General features: G+C 48.7%; 3 protein-coding genes across 3 annotated transcripts; 2 read left to right on the plus strand and 1 right to left on the minus strand.

Moving 5' to 3' along the window:
- Nucleotides 1–1,654: 1,654 nt before the first annotated feature.
- Nucleotides 1,655–4,639, plus strand: LOC112347750 (pentatricopeptide repeat-containing protein At3g12770-like). The gene is made up of 5 exons (XM_024679100.1): nucleotides 1,655–1,716; nucleotides 1,777–3,414; nucleotides 3,484–4,339; nucleotides 4,404–4,459; nucleotides 4,530–4,639. Exons 1-5 carry the CDS (start codon nucleotides 1,678–1,680, stop codon nucleotides 4,569–4,571), a joined length of 2,631 nt encoding a protein of 876 aa, XP_024534868.1. The 5' UTR covers nucleotides 1,655–1,677; the 3' UTR covers nucleotides 4,572–4,639.
- LOC9658064 (LRR receptor-like serine/threonine-protein kinase FLS2) lies at nucleotides 4,620–6,485 on the plus strand. Its single transcript, XM_002974180.2, has one exon. The coding sequence runs from the start codon at nucleotides 4,620–4,622 to the stop codon at nucleotides 6,483–6,485; it is 1,866 nt and encodes a 621-aa protein (XP_002974226.2).
- A 1,579-nt stretch (nucleotides 6,486–8,064) lies between these two features.
- On the minus strand, nucleotides 8,065–10,095 carry LOC9657401 (pentatricopeptide repeat-containing protein At2g33680). The gene has a single exon (XM_024679101.1). It carries the CDS (start codon nucleotides 10,093–10,095, stop codon nucleotides 8,065–8,067), a length of 2,031 nt encoding a protein of 676 aa, XP_024534869.1.
- Nucleotides 10,096–10,341: the final 246 nt, after the last annotated feature.

The raw sequence follows: 10,341 nt of genomic DNA on the forward strand, positions 1-10,341 counted from the left end.
GTATGTGACACGTGGCATTAAGTTTTGCTTTGTGGTTATCCTATAGTAAATCACCATAGAATAAAGGGTAAAAACCACATGTACTACAATCATACCATTTAACAAGCTAATCCTCCAAAAATTGTGCATATGCACTAACTAAAACATTTCGTATAAAGGGATTAGAAACAACTAAAAATCCACTAGTGCCTCCTCCTAATGTTTCTCCTGATTCTAACCCATCAAAAGAAGAACCCTAACTACCTTCCATCTTTAGTTTACTAATAGGATTTTGATAGCTATTAGATTGATTTTAATCTAGACCATTTACTCTTATATATAAATTAAAGTTTTTAGGTTAATTGATATACACATTTCTGTATTCCCATTTTCATATTCCATGCAGTCACTATTTAAAAATTACTAATAATAAAAAATTGTTAATTTAATCATTAAAATTAAACTAGACAATACCCAGTAGAATCCTAAAGAATGCCAAGAGTCATTCTTTTAATTTGTCATAAAGATTGAAATTCTTATATTCATGTTCTATTATGGGCTGGTTCTTTCATGCCAATTACTATATTACCTTTTCCTCAAAATACAAGCGCTTCCTAGGATGAGAAGCCAGCAACTCTATCTCGACCCCATACAAACTCCTCATGCTATCCAACAGCTCACACTCTTTCTCCCCTCCAACAAGACTAATCACCACTTTGGTTGTCTGGTCAGACAAAAGCTCAAAGTAAGAACGTCTCAAACCAGCCTTGATCTGTGACGATCACGGACCTGTTCTTGCTTTGCTTGATACACTCCACCTCCCTCTCGTCCATGCTGCTGTGAATCACAAACACGGACAATTCACTCCTCATCTCCGCCACCACCCTGGCACTGTTGTTGCACACCACCGTTGCCTGGACTTTGAAGCGCTGCCTCAACTCTTTGCACAGCCGGCATAGTTTGCAACTCTATGCAAGCATAGCGCAATCCATGCTCGCGTCAGCTTTGTTTAACCTTTCCTGGCCCTCTGTCGGCAAACCTCGACACCAGATCCTCCACCTCAGGAGACAGATATGGACATCCTCATCCACACACTCCACGATCCAATCCATCTGTCATGACACAACGCAAGAGAACTAAGTAACTGAATCAAACCACAAGAGAAAGAGCAAGCTCACCATGCGAGACCAGAAAACTGGACATTGCTCAAGAAGTTACTTGTATAACAGAAACTCGTTTGGCCTTTTGGGGGGCCAACAGACTCTTCCGGCAGTTCGAAGTCATGAGCAAACGCCTGCATGAGCCGGGCTATTCGAGCAGCCATGCACTCCGCTGCCAGAACAAGTGTGTGCAGCGTCATCTTCACGGGCTGCACTACGCTGTCACCACCGCCAAAACTTTCAGCCGAGTCAAATTGCGAGTCTGTGTTTTGCAGTTTTTCTCTGGCCTTCGAACATTTCAAGGCTAATCAATCCTCAGTTTATTACCTGGTAGAGGATCCTCCTTGAAAGTGAAGCAGTCTGGGATCCACAACGCCCTTCGTTCATGCCGACGGCCTAATGGATAGTGTAGACAGAAGACAATGAAAAAGCCGGAAACCCTTATAAAAATTCCGGACAGAGACCATCCTAAGGCGGGAAACCCTTATCAAATAAAAATCCAAGAGCCCTAAAGACAGGAAATTTTAGGGCCCTCCAAATGCAGGGAAGATTGAGCCTTTGCGGCTGCTTGATCCAGGTATGCTTCTCATTTTCGATCGATCTAGCCGCCATACGACACTATTTCTCTCTCGTCTAGACTAGTCCCAGCCGGATTCGATGCTCCAGCTCCAGCAAGGGTTTCCACAGATCGAATGAGTCGCTGGCGACGTATCACGAGATCCGCGAGCTCGGGCAGAAGCCGGGGATCGGGATTACTCTAGCCGCATTGAAGGTATGCCGGGGATCGAACGACCTCAAGGCTGGGAGGAAGATTCACGCAGATTTGGTGGAGAGTGGGGATATTTCCAGTGTTTTCGTGGCCAGCGCTGTGGTGGACATGTACGCCAAGTGTGGGAGCTTGGTGGAAGCTCGCAAGGTTTTCGAGAGCATGGAGAAGCACGATGTGGTGTCGTGGAACTCGATGATTCAAGGCTACGTCCAAGGCGGTGATGGGAGAACAGCTCTGGATCTCTACTCGAGAATGCAGGAACAGGGAAAGTGTGCTCCAAATCGTGTCACTGTTCTAGCGGCACTCAAGGCTTGCGTTAGTTTGGCTGGAGATGGCAAGAACTCTGGAAATGGTGGTGGAGGGAACTCAGGGTGGCTGAAGAGAGGGAGAGAGATTCACTCGCAAGCAGCAAAGAGTGGTGATGATCTCGACGCGTTCGTGGGAACCAGCTTGATCGACATGTACGCGAAGTGTGGGAGCATGGACGAAGCTCGTCAAGTTTTTGAGAGCTTGCACCACCGATGCGTCCAGTCGTGGAACTGCCTCATTCTTCGATACGCACAGAAAGGGGATGGCCAAGTTGCCTGGGAACTCTTCTCACGTATGAATTCGGAAGGCTACGAGCCGGATTCTATCACTCTTCTTGCTGCGCTGAAGGCCTGTGCAAGCTTGGCAGAGGAAGAGCAAGGCGAGTTTGTGTCGGGAAAGCTCGTCAAAGCCGAGAGTTTGGAGAAGGCTCGAAGTGTTCACTCTCAAGCTGACAAGAGTGGAGCCCTGCGCAACGCTTATGTCTCGAACGCTCTGATAGACTTCTATGCGAAGTTTGGGAGCTTGGAGGACGCTCACAAGGTGTTTAAGACGATGCCGCAACGGACTGTGGTGTCCTGGAACTCGATCATTCTCGGGTACGCTCAGAGTGGCGAGGAGAAAGCTGCTTTGGACTTGTACTCGAGCATGAAGGACGAAGGTGGTGTGGCTGCGAACAGAATTACTCTTCTCGCTGCTCTCAAGGCTTGCGCTGGTTTGGCAGGGAAAGAAGATGGAAAGCAAGTTGATGGCAAGATTATCAAGGTTGAGTCGCTCAAACGAGGCCGAGCTCTTCACTCTCAAGCTGTGGAGACTGTGAAGAAGCTAGACGTGTTCGTGGAGAGCTCCCTGGTGGATTTGTACGCAAAATGTGGGAGCCTTGGAGATGCTTGCAGGATTTTTGAGAGCATGGAGGCACGGAGCATGGTCTCGTGGAACTGTATCATTCTGGGGCTCGCTCAGAGTGGCTTTCCAAACGCTGCTCTCAGGTACTATTGTCGTATGCAAAATGAAGGATGCTTACCAAATGCTGTGACTTTTGTTGCAGTTCTTAAGGCCTGTGGCGTTTTAGCAGCGCTAGAACTCGGGAAGCGAGTGCAGGATGAGCTCATGCTGGCTGGCTTTGGCGAGGATCCCTTTGTAGCCACCTCGCTGATCGATTTCTTTGGAAAATGCGGCAGCATAGTCGATGCGGAAAAGGTATTTCATTCAATTCCCCACAAGACTTTCGTGACATGGAGCTCTCTAATCGAAGGTTACAGTTGTCAGGGCGATAGCGAGCGGGTGTTTGATCTGTTCGAGAAAATGCAAGAGGACAAGCTGCGACCAAACGAGGTCACCTTTCTCTCGGTTCTTACCGCGTGCAGCCATGCCGGCCTCGTTGAAGAGGGGAAAGGTTACTTCCGGAGAATGAGCTCAGAGTTTGGCATCGCTCCTCGCATCAGGCATTACACTTGCATGGTGGATTTACTGGGGCGTGCCAATCAACTGGACGAAGCTGTGGCAATGGTCAAAAAGATGGCATGCGAGCCAGACGTGGTGATTTACACGGCTCTATTGAGCTCATGCTGGAAGTGGAAGAACACAGAAGTTGGGAGGTTCGCATTTGAGGAGGTGATGAAGATGGACAGCAAGAACACTCTGGCTTACGCCCTCATGGCGAACGTCTACAGTGCTGCTGGATTGGCAGGAAAGGTTGGGGAGATCCAGGAAATGGGAAAAACTGCTGGAGTTTTGAGAAGATCTGGACAGAGCTGGTGGACGGATAGGAAAGGAAGAGTGCACGTCTTCGTTGTGGGTGACAAGAGGCATCCACTAACTGAGAAGATTCAAGCGAAGCTGGATGATCTTTTTAATAATCTGGAGCGAGGACAAGGAAACGGAGAACAGTGTGGAAGTGGCGGCCATGATAACGATCTCGCCTTGTGTGGACACACGGAAAAGTTTGCGGTGGCATGTGCTCTCTTGAGCTCTCCTCCTGGAGCACCGGTTCGAGTCGTAAACAACTACAAGACTTGCGAGGAATGCCACGCAACTACTGCTCTTATCTCTAAGCTGGAGCAGCGGACCGTGATCGTCAGAGACACCCGGCTACACATTTTCCGAAATGGAATATGTTCCTGTGGTGATTGCTGGTAAAATCTTTTTGAAGCAGTTCCATTTCAAGTTTGTTTTCTTCTTGCTTGCAGAGTCAAGGCCAAACACGGACGGAACTCTCTTGACAGCTTTTTATGTCGGAGATCCGGTAAATAATACATTTTCTAGAGCAGAACAATGTTGACTGACATAAGTTTCTTGCCCTCCAATGGCTACAGGACGACCATCATTCATCACTTATCCCTATCGACACGTACTGACTGACCTTCGGCATATAAGTAGTGCTTCGTGTTGAGGCATAAGTTAAGATGGAAAATCGTTCGTCTCTTTCAACTCTCTTCTTGCTAGCGCTGATCTGTGCTTCTTCAGTGGCTGCAGCAACAGATCAATTCACCAAGGCTTTGAATGCTTCGTGTCACAAGGACGACCTCAAGGCCTTGCTCGACTTCAAATCCACTATCACTATCAGCTCGGGGAGGCTCAAGGCCTGGACAGGCAAACAGTGCTGTTCATGGCCAACTATCAGGTGTAACAACAAGACTGGAAGAGTCATCTCCTTGGAGATCATCGATCCTTACGATGCCGGCGATTCCATCGGCTACGAAAGTGCTACCGGATCGATCTCTCCCTCGCTCGGTATGCTCTCCTCTCTCGAGTCCTTGGCACTTTCTTCGCTAGTTGGTCTTTCCGGGGAGATCCCTGCTTCCATCGGCAAAATCTCGACGCTCAAGAGGCTTTTCCTCGATGGAAACAACCTGACTGGTCCCATCCCGGCAGCCATTGGCGCTCTTTCCAGGCTCACGCAGCTCTACCTCGAGGGGAACAAGCTCTCTCAAGCAATTCCTTTCGAGCTCGGCTCGCTGAAAAATCTCCGGGAGCTTCGTCTCGAGTCCAACCAGCTAACAGGCAGCATACCATCCTCGTTTGGCGACCTTCGCCGTCTCGAGAAGCTGGATATATCAAGCAACAGGCTTACCGGCTCCATTCCAGGCTCGATCGTCTCCATCTCAACGCTGAAAGAGTTGCAACTGGCTCACAACAAGATCGCTGGTCCTGTTCCTTCGGACCTTGGGAAGCTATCTTTGTTGGAAGTGCTGGATCTCTCCGACAATCAGCTCACTGGAAGCCTGCCTTCGTCGCTCGGCAACTGCAAGTCACTACGAAATCTCTGGCTGTCGGAAAATGAGCTAAGTGGTACCATTCCGGTTTCATGGGGGAGCAGCAGCCTCGTCAACTTGAGCGTCATCGACTTATCCTTGAATCAGCTCACCGGTGAAGTTCCAAGCTCCTTGGGGTCGCTCCGCAGCCTTGCAGACTTTAACATCGCCCATAACAAGCTGGCTGGAAGCTTTCCCGACCTCTCCAAGACGCAGCTCGCCACTCTCGACCTGTCTTACAACCAATTTCATCTCCACACCGTCCCGGGCTGGCTGTCAAAACTGCGTGCGAATTACTTCCGGCTCTCTCTCGCTTCCTGTGGCATCGAGGAGCTGCCATCTTTTCTCTCCCAGCTCAACTTGGGCGTCCTCGATCTCTCCATGAACACCATCAAAGTGAGACAGCTCCCAACGTTATCGAGCAGCTTTTCTGGATTGTACCATCTCAACCTGTCGTTCAATCCTCTGGCCGTCCCGCTGAGCAGTGACATCAGCAAGTACTCCGTCTTGACTCGACTGGATCTTCGCTCAACGAGGTTGTCCGGCTCGGTAAGTCCAATCTTCTCTTCTAACTCGTCATTTCTAGAGTTCGTGGATCTTTCCGACAACCAGCTGGGTGGTCAGATCCCTCCACCTCCGAGTAGAACCCAGGACAGCTGGTCCTACCTCAATCTATCGAAGAACAAGCTCACGGGTAGCATTCCGAAAGAGATAGCCAACCTCAAAGTGATCAAGACGCTTGACCTCTCGCACAACCAGCTCCAAGGTGGCATTCCTGCAAGCGTCGGAAACTTAACGTCGCTGGAGTCTCTCGACTTGTCATCGAACAAACTCACCGGTGGAGTTCCTGAGTCGTTGCTGAAGCTGCCCAGCTTGCGATTCTTGAATCTCTCGAGCAACTCTCTATCGGGGAAAATACCACAGGGACCGAAGATCCGCAGCTTCCCAGCTGCGGCATTCACAGACAATCCCGGACTGTGTGGCACTCCGCTTCCACCATGCAAGAAAGTGTTCTGAGAACTCACTCATCTCTCGAGTAACAAGAAGAATAGGAGCAGGAACTTTGTGCGGAAATGGAGAAGGACAAGCATGCGGTTGTGACTACGGAACATCCAACCGCATCATGTGGATCTTAGGTATCAATTGGGGTATCAATTTCTTGCCATTCCCACATGAAAAGGCTGGGAATGGCAAGAAATTGTAAAGCTCACCATCCAAAGAAAATTTCTCGTTTTCCATCAGCGGGGCATTGAGCACTGATCTCTCCTCTCTCCAACTTTCCTGGGGCTGCCATGCTTTCCCTCTTTGCCACTAACTACTTTTATAGTTTCAAGAGGAAGAATCAAAGAACAACACACTCTAGACTAAGAAGAAAGCCTCACATGGGTTTTGGGGCTTGCTCCATGGACGTGGTGAGCTGGAGCAAGGTGGAGGAGATCCTCCTCATTTTGTAAGGTGATTCTTGCAAGGGATTGGGAGCTTATAGTGATGGTGTCGTGTGCAAACGCTTCAAGATTGTTGGTCTTTATGACAGGTGGTTCTTCTTGGGAGCTTCTTCAAGGTTGACAGTGGTGGAGTTTCCACATGAAGAGGATTATGTCACGAATACTTTGGCAAACCTTCAGCTTCTCTACAATGATAGAGGACATGGTGATGATGAACAGGTTTGTGTTCTTTGGCCCTAGCTACTCAAGATACACGTGACTTTGGCACAAGTCCCTTCACTGGGATTTCAAGGTTTGCCACCTATGTGCTTCTCCAGCAAGTGCAAGCTAGTGGACAACCACACTTTGAAGGTAGAAGTTTCAACAGAGGCCTCTATCAAGCTGCTGGCCAGAGTTGTGACTCGGTTTTCAAGCATGGATCTGAGCAAAGGCACTGACAAAACACTGATGAGGGCGACATAGACATGATTTCCTCTTGTGCACTGTCGTATATGCCCCAAATGTAAGCTGCTGAAGAAAGGACCCTGCTGATACTCAAGATATACTCATGGTTAGATGCACTTCGGCTGAGAGGCTCAGTGAGGATGTAAGGCAATGCCTGATGGATAGATGGTTCCAGTGAGGCTTTTCTTTAAACAGGGCTTTTATTCTCAGCTCTCCTTATGTAGTCCTTTGGAAGGTGGTAGGAATGATAGAAAAGGTGGTGGCAAAGTCATACAGTGACAAGAAATAAAAGGTGGCAAGGTTGGATGAGGTCATCAAAAGGAGGGAAATGTTGAAGATAAGAGACATACTTCAGTATGTAGTTTGGTTGACTAAAATTTTTTACTGCCACATAATCCCACAATATGGGTTGTTTGCAGCCCAAAATTGTTGTTTCATAATCAAATATAGAATGGCATCACATTCACTCTTGCTTGCCACCCAAATATGCTAATAAGTATCATAGGCTCTCCCTACAAGTTTTGTTCAACCTACTACAGTACCTCATCACAAGGTCTCCAACCTAAAATGTTCTGTTGAACTAAGCCTTTCTTTGTTCCTTGAACTCACCGGTGGAGTTCCTGAGTCGTTCCTCAAGCTTAAGCTGCCCAAGCCTGAATCTCTCGAGCAACTATAGAGAAAAATACCACAAGTGTTTTAAGCTCATCTCACTCACAGGAGCAGGTTTCCAATAAGCCTCGATCAACCTCGGCACTTTGAGAGTGGATGCTCGACAGAACGATGTAAGGCGAAGCACTGCTGCCATCCTCGTCAAGCTCGAGCACTTGCTTGCCTAGGTACTCCCCTCTCTTAGCATCGCCGTGACTCTTACATGCAGCGAGAAGTATCCTCCAGGCCGAGCATCCCGGTTCAAACGGCATCTTGGCAACGAGCTCCTCAGCTTGCTGCAGCATTCCAGATCGCGAGAGAAGATCAATAACGCACTCATAGTGATCTCCTGTTCGCATTACACCAAAGTCCATTTCTATGGAGCCGAAGTTGACGACACCATGGAGCAGCAGCCCAGCATGGCTACAAGCCGATAGGACGCTCTTGAAAGTCACGTGGTCGGGATCCACTCCATGGATCTGCATCGCGCTAAACAGCTCCAGTGCTTCTCCGGCCAGCCCGTTGTCGGCATAGGACGTGATCATCGCATTCCAGGACCCGACCACCTTGTTCGGATTCCTCTCAAAAAGTGCTCTCGCGGTGGAGAGCGATCCGGCTCTTCCATAGAGGCTCACCAATGCAGTGGCGAGGAACGCATCTGGCTCCACTCCAGCGGCAACTATATCGTAGTGGATGATCCTGCCGAGCTCAAACCAGTGGAGCGTTGTGCACGCGTCGATGGCGGTCGAGAACGTGATCTCATTGGGAGTTATCCCTTCCAAATCCATGGACTTGAAGAGCTCGAGAGCCTCCGCCGGATTTCCAAGCTGTGCGTATGCTGCCACCATCGAGTTCCAAGTCACAAGGTTTCGCTGCGGCATCTTATCGAAGACGAAGAAGCGAGCGTCCTCCACGCAGCGGTTCTGTGCGTAGAGGCAAAGCAGCGCCGTCCAGGTGACCACAGTTCTCTCCGGAATCATCGCAAAAAGCAAGCTCGAGTAGGAGGCATCGCTGAGCTGGGCGCTCGCTTGGATCATCTCGTTCCACGACACGGAGCTGTGCTGTGGCATCCTTGCGAAGAAGCTATCAGCGAGATCCATTCGTCCAGCCTTGGCATAAGCTCCTAGCATGATATTTCCAGAGACTACGTCTCGTCCTGGAGGCATGCTCGCAAACAAGCTCTCGGCGTTTTTGAGCTGCTTGGAAGCCAGCAGCATGACGTTCCATGAAACTATATCTCGCTCCGGCATAAGCTCAAACATCTTTGCTACTTCCTCTACGCTTCCAGCTTTAGCTAGAGCCTGCATTGCTGAGTTCCACGATTCGGCAGTTCTTCCGGGCATTTTGTCGAACAGACGTCTACATTGACATGAATCCCCGCACTGGGCATATGCCGAGATCATCAAGTTCCAGGTGATGGTGCTTCGCTCCGGCATGTTGTCAAAGTATGCCTTTGCGTGTCCAATGTTGCCACTGTATATGTAGCCTGATATTATGGCTGTCCAAGTCACAACGTTGTAGAACGGCATTCTTTGTAGAAAAAGTTTTGCGTCCTCAAGTTCTTCATTTTGGGTAAGCGCTGACAACATTGCATTCCATGCTACCACGTCTCGGTTCTTTGTAGCATGAAAGATTTGTTTTGCGTCACTGGTATTTCCCTTTTTCCCGTATGTTATCATCATAGTTGTGGAAGAAGAAAGGCTGCTTTCGGGGAGATGATCAAACAAGTCCCTAGACTCCTCTAAACTCCCCGCTCTTGCTTTCACTGTGATCATGGTGCTGTAAGTTACCAGCGAGTGCTGAGCCATCTTTCTAAAGATTATATCCGCCTCTCGCAAGTTCCAACTGTGAGTGTAAGCCGCTAGTAGATTGTTCCAGCTGAAGACATTGCGCTGTGCAATCGAATCAAAGACCAGTGCGGCATCTTGTGGAGCCCCGCAGCTTCCATACATTTGGACGAGGAGGTTGCCCATGTAAGTCTCGTGATGGAAGCCATGAGCCTTGAGCTTCTCGTGAGCTTTCCTGCCTCTCAGTAGCGCCTTTGTTTTGCTGCATTGGCCAAGAAGTGCCTCGAACGAGGCCCTCTCCATTAGAAACCATCATTCTTGACTAAGAACTTATGAGCACAAACTTTCACGAAATATTAATGTACAAAACTAATTTAAATTATGGCTTTTGCCAATAGAAGCATTGATTCAGTACTATAAAGAGGAATAGTATTTTCAATTTCAAGCTGGGTAAATAGAAATATAGATTGTGGCTAATAAGTGTATACCTAAACTATCTAGTGACAGTGTGGCAAGCAATTTATGATTGCAATTTGGGGGGAGGTGTAT

The sequence above is a fragment of the Selaginella moellendorffii genome, unplaced genomic scaffold (assembly GCF_000143415.4).
Source record: "Selaginella moellendorffii unplaced genomic scaffold, v1.0 SELMOscaffold_24, whole genome shotgun sequence".
NCBI classification, from domain to species: domain Eukaryota; kingdom Viridiplantae; phylum Streptophyta; class Lycopodiopsida; order Selaginellales; family Selaginellaceae; genus Selaginella; species Selaginella moellendorffii.

Coding starts and splice junctions, on each gene's coding strand:
- LOC112347750 (XM_024679100.1), top strand. CDS start 1,678: ATGCAGGGAAGATTGAGCCTTTGCGGCTGCTTGATCCAG. Junction 1,717..1,776: donor TTTGCGGCTGCTTGATCCAG/GTATGCTTCTCA, acceptor TCTCTCGTCTAG/ACTAGTCCCAGCCGGATTCG. Junction 3,415..3,483: donor GCATAGTCGATGCGGAAAAG/GTATTTCATTCA, acceptor TACAGTTGTCAG/GGCGATAGCGAGCGGGTGTT.
- LOC9658064 (XM_002974180.2), top strand. CDS start 4,620: ATGGAAAATCGTTCGTCTCTTTCAACTCTCTTCTTGCTAGCGCTGATC.
- LOC9657401 (XM_024679101.1), bottom strand. CDS start 10,095: ATGGAGAGGGCCTCGTTCGAGGCACTTCTTGGCCAATGCAGCAAAACA.